Consider the following 17,305-nt stretch of genomic DNA (forward strand, 5'->3'; position numbering starts at 1 on the left):
CGGATCTGTAATGTCTGTCACTCTACAATCACAGCCAGGGCCCGAATACTACCGTTATTCAATAAAAACCGAATGCAATTTCGGTATATTACCTTTCCAGGTTTATCCTTGGGCCTGCTGTTTCCATCGGCGCTGTAACTGTAAGAACGACGCTTCTGGATGGATTTACTTTCCCTGAAAAAAATCACGCCGGTCAGACAGGAGCCAAAACGAAACGTGGCATGCCGTTAGAAATCGGGAACCAACCATTTCGAGCAGTCGAACAGCTAAAGTTGATTAGCGGCTAGAAGCAGGTTAAGCAGAAATTTTGAAAGAGTCATCGTTGGCGAGCTGACATATTTATCAAGTACAATGCTCCCGCAAGAACAGAAGGCCATGATCGCAAATCATACACTCCACTATTTTTTAAAGACGGGTCGCACTAAACTCATGCACATCCACATTATAATATTAAATTAATACTAAATGTAACTTTACGATCATAACAAACCTAATTGTATAGTCGTACACATCGCAGATGTTTCAATAACATATTCATCTTAAAAATACATCAAAACCAAAAGCTTTTCCAGTCGCCTCTACAGGGGTCAAGTATATCTAAATTAAATACAACCAAGTGTGACGCCATAGAAACCGACACAATATATACAACTGCATACTGTATTTCAGTGCATTTCAACCTGTGGGACGTCACTCACTGGCGGATGAAAATCATGCATATTTGTTACTTTTTCTGAGCTGGAATAATTCAAACAAACTTGACAAGATATTCAAGTACAGTGGCTTCCTGAGTTTTGTCGTTGCGGTAGGTGCTCAAAAAGGTTAAAAAGCACTGCTGCAATTGTAGATCGAAGTTCTGTACCTCCGAGAGTGTCTTCCGACACAATGTAGAACAACATCTGACATTGTCAAAACACAAAGTCAACTGACCTGGTTCTGGACGAGAGAGTGCGATGCGTCTGATAATCGTTGGAGGCCGGTTTCTTCGTAGGCGCCGGCGCGGCCAGCGTGCCGTTCGATACCGTCGGTTCAGATCTCCGCTTCGGCTGACGGCTTTTCTTTTCGACTGTTTGCTTCTCTTTCGAGATTTCTTCCACCGCAGTAGACGTCGAAACGGCCTGAAACGCATTGGCATAATTTCGGCGACAGGATTTAAACCAAGACGGGCGTGCGATCGAATCCAAAGCACAGAACAGCAACGGGAAGATCCAACTTTTCGAAATAGCGTACCTTCGCGGGTTGGAGGTTCGTAAAACTGTCTTTGCGCACGGTTTCTTTCTCTTTCGCCAAAGCTTTCAACTGTTTGCGTGTCAATTTCTTCGGCTTCCGAGATCGGGCTGCAAATATTAACGGCTAGTAAACCGCAAAGCGTGTGGAATACGACATCATAAAAACGTAACTATTCTAGGTCTCCAGTTTTTGCCTAAAAATCTGAAAGCGGTCAAGTAGCAGTAGAAGTGATCTAAAATCATAACTAATCAAGTAGTGGAAGCCGGCAAATCTACTCCAGTACTGTGAAGGAGTACTTTGTTACTGACCAAATCTAGCATCATGGACAGGCCTGATTCGCTTTCGAGTCTAGTATTACGCTTCGAGTCACACTCGTTATGACGTCATTACAGTACAAATGACTAGAAAACTTCAAACATGTACCTACTTATGGGGCACAAGGAAAATAAGTACAGTTACACATTACCGAGATATTTTTTCATTTCCTGACAGCGGTCATTTCATCTCGCTCTGTGATTTTGCCGTGGGCCGATCACAGAAACATCGTTGCCATGAATATTTGTAGCACTGTGCTAAAGTTTCTGGGTCTAGACCAGTGGTTCCCAAACGGTGGGGAATTCAATGGTTTCTTGTGGGGAATAGACGCATTTGTTCAAAATTATATAAGAACAGTCTACATTTTCACGAAGACACAAGCGCAATTACCGTTACCAGTTAACTTCTCTGAAATGTTTTGAAAATTATATTGCGTGTTGTTCACAAAACCTCATTTTTAACTCTGGATGGCCAATCATGACGTCACAAACGCATTCATCATGACTAGTTCGACGTGAAATAACGCTTTCGCGAAATTTTGAGCGTTGCTGGTATCGGTAAATATTCGTTTTATGTTGCAGTTATAGGCAATTGTTTTGCGTACTGGTGTGGTTGTGTGTCTTGTGTAGTCAAACCATCAAATAGCTGCTCTATGATGACAAAAGTACTGGGTAGTGGGGAAGAGGACCGTAACTGCCGAACCTCAAACCCCTCAATTGGGGGGAGGCGAGCTCGAAGGGGCCCAAAATTATTTCGTGAATTAACATAATTCGAAGTATTTCATTTTAATTTTTGCCACTTTTTCAAAAAATTTTCGCACTGGGCGCGCGATGTAATATTGCGGAATATTAGGTTATTGGGTACCCTTCCCCCACGAAAATACGTAGTATTTATAGAAATGGAGACTTCGGCGTCGGCCATTACTGCGCCACGACGCACCAAGGCATATGAAGCTATAGGCCAGTGGTTCCCAACGTGGGCGATATCGCCCCCCAGGGGGCGATTTGGCGGTCTAGGGGGGCGAAAATGACGAAGGGGGCGACAGGGGGGCGAAAATAGCAAAGGGGGCGATGACGCGTCAAAACGGTTGACCTTTTTTTTTTTCTTTTTTTTTTTAGTCAACCCACGGAAATTTGGTTATAAAAGTGTGTCAAATTAGACATCGAGCCGAAAATTTGACCTTTTATTTTAGTCAACCCGCCGATGATTACAGTTTGTATGCCCAATTTTTGGTACACAAAATTTGGGGGGCGATGATTGGTGTTGACCTTGAAAAGGGGGCGATGGGTCGAAAAAGGTTGGGAACCACTGCTATAGGCCATGTAACATGCAACTCTGAGAAGTGTGCCAGAACGATCAGCAGCGAGCAGGCCTTGGCCGAGAAGGAATGCTCTTGTGGAGACCCAAAACTTCAATATATACAATATACATATATTTTTAATTGGCTAAATAGCTGGCGCTGAATGTTCCTGTCCTGGCGATCTGAACCCCACGGGACAAATGCCATACCGCAGGGAAAATTATTCGCCAGTAAAGCAATACCAATTTGAAATCGCGTGTGCCCTTAAGTTGTGGCGATTTCCATATCTTTTGACAGATTTTAGCAGATATATAGGAGGTCACGAAATAGCATAATGTAACGAAGTCAATATACCAACGGGCCCACCCGAAGATGTTCAATTCTTATTTAGGGGTCCTACCTTTTCCAACACCTCTCACTCGGCTCTACCGGTAAATCTGCTTACGTAAGCAGAGAGGGGATAAAAATTGATAGCAAAATATATGCAATTCTCGATCATATTGGCCAATTCAAACATGAATTATATAAATTTTTCGCGCTTGGCACGTTTAGTCGAAATAAGGCGACGCACTAAACAGTAGAACCAATGTAGCTGATAAGTTGCAGGGAAAAACGTACAAGCTCAGCGGGGCTGAGGGAGTTCTGGGGGCCCAAGACCAACATTTTTGGCGGGGCAGACAAAGTGCTCTTACGGTCCTGGTGGGGAATGAAGACTCTGAATAAATCTGAAGTGGGGAAAGAAGACAAAAAGGTTGGGAACCACTGGTCTAGACCAAGGGGCGGCCCGCGGGCCAGATCTGGCCGACGAGAAGGTTGTTAGCGGCCCGCGAGGTAATCCTCGAAATTAGTTACATATTAAAAAACTAATTACCCAGGTAAATTGTTGTGAAATTGCAAGGCCAACCAAAAATATGATTAGCCTGACCGTGAAGTTTGGTATGTTGATGGCTAAAATATCAGTTTCGACGCATTAGCGTAGCCAGGGGTCAGTCACATTTTCGTAGATCTTTGTATCTAACCATAAGTAGAACCCATCGCGGCAGATTTATTTGACTTGAAATGTTTCTGAGAATTTCACACGATTTATTGTCACTCGATTTCTTGTTTTTAGTATTGGCACCCTCTCTAAAGTTGAGTCTAACTACATTCGCAATTATGAAAGAACGTGTCGCCCATTATGCGACTTCGCGTGTGCACTCGCAGAAAGGCCGTCGGCTAACAAACCTTGGCACAAAATGATAGACGAATGTTTGCCGAAATCAAGCGCCTAATAATCTTGTCCTTACCACATCAGCGTAGCGGTATACGGAGGTAACCTGGAATCTATGCAAGCAACAATATTTTTGACCGAATTCATTTATTAACTTTGCAAAAATTCCGCTCCTCGCACGGCTAGGTCGTTTATGCACGCTGAATTTTCATGACATAATGGTCCTCAATTTTGATGCAGAGTAATGTAAGTCTTATTATCACCGTCACCTATTCCGATTCGCTCCTATTGGGTAACTAATAAAATGTTACCAACATTCAAGTGGCCCGCGCAATGGTTCGTAAATATCATAAGGCCCTTTAGCCGAAAAGGTTGGCCACCCCTGGTCTAGACGGTCTACAGGTGCTCAACGTATCGAAATTCTATTTCTGGTTGACATGATTATGGATTGTGGGTGGTTTTAAGGTTACAAAGTCACGAGCTTGAGTGTCCCATGATAAACTGTCGCTTATCATTGCGCTGTGTGCTGAAATCAGGACCAATTGAGGTTTCAAGATTCTGACGATGGGCAGACAGTACCAAAACTGCATTTCTGGTTGACAAGATCATGGATGGATGGTAGTTTTAGGGGTTATAAAGTCACACGCCAATTATCCCATGATCAACTGTAGTTTATCATTGTGTTGCATGCTGAAATGCCAGGCATCTAGGTGAAACACTGTAAATTTCAACATATTCACGGAGGACATGTGTCAGTAATGCAGATAAAAAGTACACCAGGCCCAAAAATTACCCGGTTTCTCCGCTTCCTCAGCGTCCGGGTACTCCGTTTCTTGATTCCGACAAACACACTGGCCCGGGCCGGTCGCCGGTTCAGGCGAATAAAGCCCTTCCGAGCTGCTCGTGCTTTCGCGAGACGCCTGCCTCGATTTCGAGTCCGTACGTCGCTTGCCCGTCGGCCTCTCGACATCGACCGATACGTCGCTCTCGCTAGACCTCTCTCGAGATTCGTCTTTACGTTTCGGCGACAAGTCTTCAACAACAGGCTTGGCAAGTTTCTCGGACTGCCGCGCGGACTGGTTTTTACCTTTCGGGGATTCAGAGTTTTGCGCGACGGGACGTATTTCCGCGGTGGGCTTCAAATAACGGTCGTTACAGTTCAAAGAGGCCACGTCTAAAGATCGGAACTTCTTGTCGTTTTTACGTTTTTCTGTATTCACAGCGACATGACGAAGTCGCAAACGAGTCTCGTTAGAGCCGTTTTGAGGCGACCCGTTAGCCGCGGTGGCCTTCGCAATCTCATCGGTTTGCAAACATTCGTTAAAAGATGGTTTACGAGTTCGAGTCTTTTCCGCGGGGCGAAAATAGGATAGGATTTTTGAAAAAAGTCCAGGGGATTCGGGGCCGGCAGTACGCCTCTCTGACTTGTCAGGAAGTCGGGCTGGCGGTCGCATAAACGACGTGGTGACATCCGTTGAATTGTGTCCGCAGGACGAATCCGAAAAATCACCGTCGCTGAAAATATATGTGTAATGAAAATTTGAGCCGGGAAAATATTGTACCCGAGTGATTTGATTCCAAATTCAGTATTAAGCACTGAGCCGCCCATTTGTGCATCACTCATTGTGGTGTCATAAGGATGATGTGGAAAACACTCAGTTCTACACCGTATTAACAATAATCTGATATATTTTTCATCCATACCTACGGCATTCCATTTTGTGATGCGCTGTTGGCTGATCACAAATTTGCGGAATAGTCATTTATTTGTACTACCGGTACACGTTACGGAGGCTGTGATAATACCAATCGAGGGGAAAAGCATTCAAACTATAATACTCAGTCTTGTGATTCGATTACATGTTGGTATGTTAGTAATTGTAATTGAGGATATCAGATTTAGTGTTTATATATGTATGTATTGTCATTTGTAAGTAACAATGTTAGTATGATTAAAAACAAGAATAGCTAAATCAATATAAATAAATGAGAGCTCACTGGTAACTGCATCCATTCGATCTATTTTTAGAACAGGCTTGCGGGCTACTCATATGGTCCTCGCGGGCTACCTGGGGCCCGCAGGCACCGCGTTGGTGAGCCCTGCGATAGGATCTGTTGTCAGCAACAAAGAACAGCTACTTTCGGATCTGCCTAGTTACAGAACTTAATAAAGTGGTTTTGTTTTTAGGCAACTTAACACTTCCGCTCGACGGTTTGTGAAACAAAACAACAGACTTTTTGCAGTTGGGATTTTACCGTCAAAAGTAGTTTTTATAAAGTTTGCATAGCTTTTACAAGTGCAATTGCCTTGAAAACCAACCGAAACAAACCCTGCACCAGGGTTGTAACCAAGTCACAAGGTCACGAGTCACAGGTCAATCTCACTTCTATAGTTTTGACGCAAGTCATTTTCATCTCACCACCGAGTCACGTCACAGTTCTTTGACTCGAGTCCGAGTCATCATGTTCACTGTTCAGTTCAATCCTCTTCAATCTACTTTTTTCAACTCTGCTCAAGTGAAATAGAATGGCCCGCATTCATAATATAGCAATTTTCCTCAGCCATAACAGTTTCTGGTCATCTTCAAAGTATCAGGACTGATAGACGATATACCGATGATGTGGTAACTTTACTATTCTTCAAAGTCACAATGAAATGTCTGCCTTTGCCGTCCCGTCTCGAGTCGAGTCTGTTTACGTATCATTTGAAAATATGACCGGGTCAAGTCGAGTCACCGAAAATTCACGACTCAAGTCGAGTCATGTGTGAGTGAGAGTGTGTGTGTGAGTGAGCCTGTTTACTATGATAGAGAAACCTTATTGCATCAAGTTGAATTGTAGTCTATCCTGTTCTGAAACAAATTAGATTGGCATTTTCCAACAACCTGTCCGTGTTAAGGCATTACAATCATTCTACCCACTGGGTTACCATATTATCGAATTGGGGAAGGAAGACACTTTTACCGAATCAGAAAAGTTAGCTGATCAAGACTGATGTCAGCGGATTTTGCTATTTTTGATGGAAAATTTGTGGAGTAGACTAAAATAAAACCAGGTCATTAAGTTTGTTCGACTATTGCTATTTAGCGTCATCTATGCCCATTTTTAGTCGATTCTGTCCATCATCCTAACTGTAAAATCTGTAAAGGAGGATGAATTGCCAAAAAGGAGGGCATTCGGGCGTCCTCGAAGGACATTTTCAAAAACCCGAGAAAGGAGGACGTATGGTAACCCTAGTTGACGCCCACGGCCACATCAAAATAAATTTACAAAGCGAATCATCCATTTGTTTCATACAAATTACCCGTAAGGTCACTTCGTACCGAACAAGTATAGCAAATGACAAGAATATACTCACTCGGCGATGCCGTTCGCCGGCGTGTAGCTGTTACCGATTTTCTTCAAATCGAACGGCTTCCCAAAGTGGAGAAGCACGCTTTCCCTCTCGGCTCTGACGCTGCGTTTATACTGAATTTCGGCCTGGTGCGTACGCAGGAATAGATCCCAAATAGCTACGGACTGCAATTTGAGAACGTCGCAATGTGAGAAAATCGTAAGACAATGCGGACGAGATTTTGTGCTTGTTTGTGTTTTCAGTAACTGAGAAACATGCATTGACGTGCTCTAACTCAAACAATCTAATAACAGAATGTGAATTTTTGCCCATGTTGCCACGCCAATACCAACTTATGTTTCATGAGGGATCAACAAATACGTTTGCCAGGCATTTCGCGGGAATGTGATTTGATGAAAAATACCACGTGATTAAATTACCACTTGCAAGTTATTCGCGGTAAATGCCGCGAAACTCGGCACTAAGTGGCTGGAAGAATTCAACACGGCACAACCACGATCAGAGATCCCAGCTCCTTATCGGAAATATTCATATTTTGGGAATCTGCACGATCACACGGTCGGAAGTAACAACGCAAGTGTCAATCGAGAACTTGCAAGAAACTGAATTTCACTATCATACTATATGGCGCTTCTGAAATACAAATATTCAACTTTGCGAAAGCTCGGCTATAGTTTCACACAAACGACACTTATAGAATAAATTTACGCACAGTTGCAGTGATATTATTTTGCAAGTCAAGGCCCTTGTGGTAGCAGCTAAGGAATGTCAAAGCTGCCCGTCGCTGCTACTGGAATTAACCACATCGAGAACATAAAAAGATTATAGAATCCAGTAAATATATGTCAAGTATTGATGACGTGAACACTCTCCGAGTGTTTGAGTTGCGTATTCGATGACTTGAAAATGAACAAATTGGATTCTAGTCGTTGGTCCTTCCATATTTCCCACACGTAGAGTAAAGTCAAGTCGTTAAAAACATGACTCGAGTATATTCCTGAATAGAGACGAGATCATAGCTCTGTACCTTGGTTTGGTGTCAGAATCTCAGAAAAATACATACAGCTACTCGGGGCACGCCAAATAGATATCTTTTAAACCAAGAAAATGTTACCAACCTCGACCCATCCCATCAGTAACACTCCGACCGAAAGAATAACGATGATGGATACAACGAAATAGTAAAGTGTCGGTTCCCACGACGGGCGCGGCACCGTCTCTTGGCACAGTGGTAGCATGTACGGGGGTAGGGTGACGTTGAGCGTGAACACCATCTCGTTGGCTTGCGACGTCACCAGGCGCAGCTTGTGCAGTACCATGTGACTCGTGAAGTCGGGAGTATACCTGTTCGAATCGCCAAGGAGCATTGTCACTAGGAAATCAAATAAGCCACAAGGGCTGCTGCTGCGTTCTTTTTGTCAAATATTCGAGTGTTTCGATCCCATACTTTAACTTACAACACATAGTGGGCGTACATGTTTCAACTTGTAAAATCACAAACGAAACAAATTGGTGAGTCTGCTGCGTTTTTGTATGTGAATTTCCAATTGCAATGCGTCTCCTTCACAACGGTGATTGGCAACGAAGTACAAAACAATGCACATGGGAAAATAAGTGACATTACATTTGACATCATTGGGTTATACCCTGTGGGTGCAGCGATTTTGTCGGCCTAATATCAGTAATCAGTATCTATAACGAACCAATATTTCGCTGTCGGACAAAAGTGACGATCTTTTTTCTTTACTTTTTTATTCGGTAGACATATATCAAGCAGCATGAACACCGATATCTTACAATATGACAGACAAATGAAACTATGAACCATTTTCAGTCGACACATGCAATTTATGTAGCTTGACCTGACATGGGTGCATCAGTCAGAGCTGCACCTTTAAAGGGTGTCCCATTCCAAAAAAGGTTGAAGTGCGCCTCGTTTCGAACACTTACGCGATTTCGATTTTTTTGCTGGAATTCGGCAGCAAAATGAATTGATCGCAATCCAACACCCGAAAGCCGTATCCTTCGCAAGGCGACCCGCTGACCGTCATGCTCGTGATGTGAATGGGCAGGACCCCGGTGTTGTTGGCATAGAACCATTTCCGCACAGTAAAGCTCGGACTGAGCTTTTTCCCTGAAATTCGAAAGATGGCAGATACCGTTCGAACACGCCCAATACGCGATTGTTTACAGGGAGTTTTCAAAGACTATCTTCAACTGCCTGGGAAACGAATGAGTTTGAACATGCTCCCCAGTTTTATAACATGGTCCAGAAAGATTGAGTCAACATTCCATTCTATAGACCAGGGGTGGCCAACCTTTTTGCCATTCACGGCCACATTTCGACTACTCATGTAGCCTACGGCCGCATTCCAGGGCCTAGTCGTAATGAACTAGCTGGACGCCAAATGCCCATGTTAGACTGTCTCTTTAATCATATAGGCTTGCTATACGCACCAAAATTCACTGGTCATTAATGGGACATTAATATAAGTAGTTTTACATATTACTATCAAACATCCATCCCTTCTCAGCCCACAGATGTGATCAGATTCACCGGTAGAGTTGATGTAGGGGGTGTTTTCGAAAATTCAAGGCAGGTTATAAATGATGATACATCTTCGGGTTGGGCAATTGTTATTGGTCACTTTGCTCCATGCTGTTATTTCTTGACCTCCCATCAGGATTGTCAGTATAGCAAGGAGTACACGGGTCCGAGCTGGTACTTCTATGTAGGGCGTATCATTTTACTTTGCTGTTGAAATCTGTAATGTGGGGCTCTAATTTCAAAGGGCCCTACGCCCTACTATATTACAATCGAAAAATGAAGTCGCATTGAATCGCGCGCAGCGTGTAGAAAATTACAAGAATAATTAAAATCTCTCATGAAATCAGGAGTCAATTCGTAACCTCAAATTGCATGTCGACGGCCGCCAACACATACTAATTGAATTACGTGTTCACGGCCGCACAAATTTCCTTCTACGGCCGCAGGTTGCCCCCCCTCCCCCCCCCCCCATGCTATAGACCAACGGACTTGGCATGCAATAGTATGGCTAGTTCAGAGATCAGTTTAATCAGTTTTTATCACAAACGGCATTCAGATCCAGAAGTCCGCCCTCAACTACGCAAAAAAATGACATGTCAGCTACAGAGACCAGGAATACTGATCAAATATAAGAGTAACAGTCTGCGTCTACGTTTAGTGACAATGTATTCCATTCGGAAAAGACAAAATTGGAATGCGAGAGAAGATATACATCGCCAGAATCACGATACACACACTCAGCACCGTCCTGTCACAATGCCACAATCTACGAAACAGGAACAATTTATTCACATGAAATACAGATGGACTACTAACAACGCAGATACAAAGGAAAAATCCATTTGTACATACTCGTGGTGATGCAATCCTTCAAAAGTTCCCTTGTCAACTTGAATCGCAGGACGCTGTTTTTACCGTTAGGCGCTTTTCCGCCAAGTGTTATGTGTTCGTAGGCACCTCGTCCGTACAATGGAATCGCGTCGATTATTGTCAGGTTATTTCTGCAATGATATAAAAATGAGGTATATTTTATATATATCGGTGCAAATACAACGTCGCTGTTACAACGACACAAAAATAAAAAAATAAACTATTATGATTGGGATCTTAACTCCTAATCAGAGATTTCTTCCAATTTCCAAACATGAGACACCACTTTTACCAGGGCTTACTAAGACGGATCGGATAGTATTAGTTATACAATTGTCATATTTTGGATTACAAATCAAACAACGGTCAACACTCACCTTAATAATACTACAGTGGACTTTGGTCTGTCGTCGTATGGTGTAAATTCGACTTGCAGGTCGATTTTATCGCCGGGCTCCATGAACAAGTTAATGGCCGAATGGTTTAGCTTCCCGTTGAGGCTGTAGGTCAGCCAGACCATGTGGGCGGATGCTGAATTTTTTGCCTGAAACAAGATGCGTTTTTCAGAACAAACCTGTCTCGCTAATTTACCATCTAGTGATCTCGACATGAAGTCATTTTGGCAAATCTCACATAGGTTTTCATGAGGCAAGACCAATTCAGCCTTAATCAGGTGATGAAACAGGAGGGTGAGGGGGCTGAGGATTGCAAAATGTTTTATCGATGAGAATTCACAATAGTTTTGGCACACAGGATGACCCTGAAACTAGGAGTGCGCCTAATAGTATTTCTAGTCGACAATGTTCCCTCACCAGCTTACAATGAATGCACGTAAACAATTCAAGAAGACAGTATCTGGTACGGACACAGTTAAAAAAAATGGACACAATTATACGATCTCGAGCATTCATTCGCTGGCAAACCGGTCAAAAAAGGAGAATGCGTAATGTATTGATTCCGTTATAGCGGTATGATAGTGACCTGCCTTTCAGTAAATCCCTCGGACATGATTTTAAAATAAGGCTTACACGAGATCAATCGCATATCGATACCTCTTTTATCAGCAGCGTGACGATTAGCAGGCCTATGAATTTATTTTGCGGGCACAGCCAACTCACCGAATCCTGTCTTGGATCCTGCAGCTGAAAAACGCTGCTGTTATCCAAAACGAACGACTCGTTGCGCAGTCTCTCTTCCCAGCCTAGCGTGTCCATCATGGCCTCTGGCTGTGGATATAAGGAGAGCGGCAGGACCTGCACGATGACGGGGCAGTCCGCCGGGTTGACAAGCTTCAACGTCACCGCCTGAAAAGCGAATTCGGTCGAGTTTGAAGCTGCGATACAGTTACGTTACAAGTAACACATTCCCAAAACACAGGGCAGTCCCCATATGGTTTAATGATAATATTTGAAGCAGAAGAAATCGCATGAACAGTGCAAAATAACGTTTTAGATAAATCAAACTGACATAATTCAGCATCACATACACAAGTATTGTAGGCCTAGATTTGCATAAATAACTGAAAACCGTTAAGTACAATTGGAAGTAGTATAAAAACATAAGCAATTGAGTAAGTAGGGCAAGTAACTAGAAAAAACTACTTGGGTACTTTGAAGAAGTAAAAGCACTTCATTACTGACCCCCTCTTGCCAATGACATGGTCCAACTATCACCCTCCCACTTCTGCAACTTCACATAGGCTAATTTCAATCTTACCTGCCATGTCCTACTTCTACTTGAGTGAAACTGCTTGCGGGCGGCCTTAGCTATCGCACGTTCGTAGACAAGGCAAAAAGTGGGAAAGTGCTTCGAAAATCTTCACATATCCGCAAAACGATGGTAAACGAACAAAAAATCAGGGTTGCAATGACTCAAGGCACAAGTCACTTGATTCAAGTCCTTTTATCAAATGGCGTAACATGACTCGACTCGATTTGAATTTTGAATTGACTCGAGACTAGGATGGCCAATACAGACATTTCATCAGAGATATCTCTGCATTTCATTGTAACTTCGAAGAATAGTAAAGTCACCATGTTATTGATATTTCGTCTATCAGTCCTGATACTTGGAAAATAGGGCCAGAAACTGTTAGGACTGAGGAAAATTACGATATTATGAATGCGAGCCATTCTATATCACTTGAGCAGAGTTGAAAAAAGTGGGTTGAACCGGATTGAACTCAAAGCTAGATATTGAACACAATGACTTGGACTCGGACTCGATTCATAACACTATGACTCGAACTCGACCCTCTACTTACTGACTTGAACTTGACTCAGTGGTGAATTGAAAATGACTCGACTTGACTCGAGTCAAAACTATAAAAGTGGGCTTTACTTGTGACTTGGGTTAGAACCCTGCAAAAAATCACGACTAATCGTGACCAGGCAGTCCATGCCAACTGTCCTTCGTCAGCAACAACAGACAGTGTATACTAATTATGAACTCATTTCTGAACAACGCGGTCCACTCACAGATTTACGGCCGATGTGCGTCAAAGGAAAATGCAGCTCCTCGTCACGGAGCAGAGTAGGCCAGTAGAGCGTAGCTTGCACGGGTACTCGTACGTTCGTGAGTACATCGGCACTCAGCACGAGCGTCGTATTCGCTCTGAAAAAGATGGAAGCACACATAAGCCTCAAAATCGAGACGGAACGAAATAGCAATTTTCGGTGCAAGTGCTCCAGCAATATTCATGAATCTATATAATCCTGCATGTCACCAATCCGAACACGGGATGATATTTACTAAGGAAAATCTCACAAAAATAATACCATTGTCAAGGCATGTAACGCAGGCCTGTAAGGTTGGGCACAACAGTTTGCATACTCGAATGCAAGTTGAGCATTAATTGTTATGATTCAAGTCGAGGAAAAATAAGTCGATATTTTGGACTGCAAAATTTAGAGTATCAGAATTACAGGCCCATTTGGAAAAGAACTATTTTATAGGTGGCAGTTATTGTTTCGACATTTTTCCCGCCATCAAAGCCTCGAAACTTCAATTGGCTTCGTCATATAGCATCCGAAATATGTAGCAGTGCTACGTGGTTCACGGAGATAATATTTTGTGTAGAGACCAACCCCTCGTAAAATCACGGAGCGCTATGTCATGGCCACAACTTGGTTTGCCTAACCCTGTTGACCTTGACGTATGGGACAGACAGTTATTCATCCAGAATAGGAGTTACGTCCGTAAGTAAAAAAAAGACTTGTATTGTGCAAGGTAGATTCTGTTTACCCTGTGAGTCCTTGACTTTGCACGTTGTGCCACATGTCCCTGTGACTCTTGTACCGGTCCGCATCCACTTTAACCGATTCCGGACTCAACGCCAAAGACGTCAACCACTGATTGCCGTCTGAAGTCATGAAATAACGATTAGAGGTGTCACAGGCTTTGCTAGTGACACTTTTCAAAATTGCAAAACGGATCTTCGCAAGTAAAGCAGATTACATTCCTGTGATAAGACGGGCTATGTCCAGTAGATATGCTGGTTCCACCCGGTAGACGATATTTAGTCCAAAACTACTATTATGAAATGTTAAAAGTAAACTGCTTGTCCTCAAAAAGAGCTAAAGACAAAATGGAAGCGGTCTAAAAACAGTGGTACAAGCAGACAGATGCTAATTGAGCACACAGAAGGTTAATTTAAACTACTGTCTGATACCAGTAGTATGTATTTCGTGCTATAAAATCTAAATTGCTTGCATTTAAATGTTCACCGTTCAGCAAAAACAACATAGAGAACACCATTCCTACCTTTGGTTGAAGTGGGCAAGCCAGTATAGCATCGGTCCGGTTTGCAGCCTTGCCTGGCGTCAAAATACACCTTCCCGATTTTGGCCGGTTTGTTGGGCTCCAGCTTCATGCCGTGATTTTTCAATTTCCTACCCGAAAAAAAAGGCGGTAAATCGAACATGTTCGAGAAACAAAAGTCGCGTGTCGTACTTGTAATGAAACCTGGAATCGACTTGTTCGGCATGTACATAGTCGATCTTGGTAGATTGTGCAAATGTGTTTACTACGGTTAACGTTTGATGAACGATACGTCCCTGAAAGAAAGATTGAAATTTCAATACTAGATATAAATAACCAAGGCCAGAACGCTAAGTTATTCAAGATCTCGTAGCATCATAAATTGAAATTTTCGACCGAAAAATTATATCTCTACCAAGAGCAGTAAGGATAATAGCAGAATAACGCTGCTATCGACAGCTGCTATAGCAAAATTGCCCAAGACATGTTGCTTCTACAAAAATTACAGAAAACAAGTCAATACGCAATTGTACCCCTGCTTAAACCTCATTTATAAACAACGACAGATTGCCGCTTCAAAAAGAAAAGATAGTGAGGATTTACAAGCCCGTCCGCTAATGTAGCTCAATGGGTGCATATCAGGTCTTACAAACCACAGACGTCTCGTGTTCTATTCCTGATGGCTGTTGCCGCGGTTTTGGTTCACCGACTGTTATCTATTATTGCTTCACAGAACAGACATAAAACACGCAAAAATACCGGAAAAGACTTTGAAAATTTGATCTTTTCCGGCTTCACAGTGAGACTCCCGATGACGATTTTAGAAAACACGGGAATAGTAATTTCCTGAAAAATAAAAAATTCAGAATCATCCATGAAAACGATCTAGTCCAAAATAGAAAAGCGTGCTTACTTGATACTTTGTGACAATTTTTATGGAATCCGTAATTTCCTCTTCCGCATCGGTGGCGGTGATGGTGACTTCAAAAACGGAACAAGAATTCGTCGGCAACCAAAACTGTAATATCAATACACGGTCATGCCACAAATTACTAAAGTCAAATGGCGTTGAATGACAGATCCCGAAAACCAGGCTAGCACCCTCAAATTATCAATTGGCTGGTGACAATGCCATTCATAAATGAAACTCACCAAGTCATACATACAGCAATTCAAGAACCGGTGTTGTACACATAGCGGTTTAGTGTCAGACTTAACCGCACAGATGCCAGAAACCATGACATCTAAATTCCCTACCATTAGGCCATGCATAATTTCATTCCATTTGGGAACTGTTACTGTATTTGCTAATATTTTAAATTAATATTGACAGCGAATTAAACTGACTGGAGAGAGCCGACACCAAGAATAATTTTCTTATCATCAATACCAGACTCCAACAACAGATTTTTAGCATGGAATTAGTAAAATATCCAAAGGGAACTCACATATGCGTAACTACACTTGAATTATATTCATTGCATAGCAGGATTTGGGATAAATTTACACCTTGACAGGTGGTTGTACTTCATAACTAACGGTCGTAGGCAAATCAAATAACGCGATACATATTTGAAAGCAAACATACAGGTATTATTCAATGAGAAGAAAATCCCAGACACACACCAATCATTAACAATAGCGCACGCCCGCAATAAATCAAGCCGGCATCATAACGGGCGTGAGCTAATACAACATGATAGTTAGGACGTATTTTGCGGGAGATCAATACAATTACGCATGAATCGTTAATGTGGTAACGGAGCAATTTTTTACAAATGAAACACATCTCAAGCCGGGACGGGTATATTTACGTTTTGCAATCGAAAATCTTCTGCGTAAGTTCGATTCTTGCCGGATTCTTCCTCGGTAAGCGAAACGATACGTATTTCGAGATTTTTCAACGTGCTGTTGATTTTTTCAAGCAATATCTGAAGCAAAATAAATATAGTTTACATACAAGCATACCGACCACAGAAGACAGTGGGAATCTCAAACATGTGGTGATAATTACATGTACCATTACATATATAATTAGGTGCTGATACAAAGACTGGTTTGTTTCTGCTTCAAACAGAAACTCGTGAACGTCTAAATGAGTTATTTTGACTACAACTAGTAACTAAAAATATCCATACCCATTCTGGCCCGAGCGTACAAGTTTGCAAAAAAGTTCAAAACTTGAAGCTTGGATGTGCCAAAATCGGAAGCCATGTCAATCGGTGGATATTCAACTAACATGCTCAGTTGAGTAATGTTAGCAGTAGTAGAGTCTGCTGCAGAAGCAATCCGTCACTAACAGCCATCCATTACCTCATTGTGAAATTCAACAACCACAGCAAATGAATTTGATACCCCAAAACACAAAGCGCAAATGGTATAATTATGAGCATCGCAACAGAGGTGCACTCTTATGGAAAACAGATCGAATTACTCACTTTCGTAGGATTATGATTGTACAATGCAAATAGGACTTTCCGCCTGTCGTTGGTACCCATAATTCCAAAGTCAATCTTCCGTTTATCTTCCCGTAAAACCTTATACTGCAAAGTAATCGAGGCGTTTAATGGAACGCATGACAGCGACATCGCTGCGCTATGGAAACCGCAGGAGCGTGAAAAGACGAACAACTCTACTCTTTTATGTGTGGATAAAATATATGAAATTGAAAAGTTGCTTAGGTACCGTAGCTACTTTTCAGGAAAAATACCGGCGTAC

General features: G+C 42.4%; 1 protein-coding gene across 1 annotated transcript in view; it reads right to left on the reverse strand.

The window, feature by feature from the left end:
- Window positions 1-17,305, reverse strand: part of LOC145457748 (transmembrane protein 131-like) — a 46,005-nt gene that overhangs the window by 8,518 nt on the left and 20,182 nt on the right. The window contains exons 14-31 of the mRNA XM_080336023.1: window positions 17,026-17,130; window positions 16,402-16,518; window positions 15,501-15,605; window positions 15,347-15,433; window positions 14,780-14,883; window positions 14,591-14,718; window positions 14,072-14,189; window positions 13,306-13,441; window positions 11,947-12,132; window positions 11,206-11,372; window positions 10,811-10,959; window positions 9,361-9,544; window positions 8,529-8,754; window positions 7,414-7,574; window positions 4,849-5,570; window positions 1,231-1,337; window positions 931-1,118; window positions 93-174 (exon numbers count right to left, since the gene is read on the reverse strand). Coding sequence (XP_080192149.1) covers window positions 93-174; window positions 931-1,118; window positions 1,231-1,337; window positions 4,849-5,570; window positions 7,414-7,574; window positions 8,529-8,754; window positions 9,361-9,544; window positions 10,811-10,959; window positions 11,206-11,372; window positions 11,947-12,132; window positions 13,306-13,441; window positions 14,072-14,189; window positions 14,591-14,718; window positions 14,780-14,883; window positions 15,347-15,433; window positions 15,501-15,605; window positions 16,402-16,518; window positions 17,026-17,130 — 3,072 coding nt within the window. The remainder of the gene's footprint in view (window positions 1-92; window positions 175-930; window positions 1,119-1,230; window positions 1,338-4,848; window positions 5,571-7,413; window positions 7,575-8,528; window positions 8,755-9,360; window positions 9,545-10,810; window positions 10,960-11,205; window positions 11,373-11,946; window positions 12,133-13,305; window positions 13,442-14,071; window positions 14,190-14,590; window positions 14,719-14,779; window positions 14,884-15,346; window positions 15,434-15,500; window positions 15,606-16,401; window positions 16,519-17,025; window positions 17,131-17,305) is intronic.

Source organism: Botryllus schlosseri, chromosome 15 (assembly GCF_051294905.1).
Source record: "Botryllus schlosseri isolate E-star chromosome 15, Bs_hap1, whole genome shotgun sequence".
NCBI classification, from domain to species: Eukaryota; Metazoa; Chordata; class Ascidiacea; order Stolidobranchia; family Styelidae; genus Botryllus; species Botryllus schlosseri.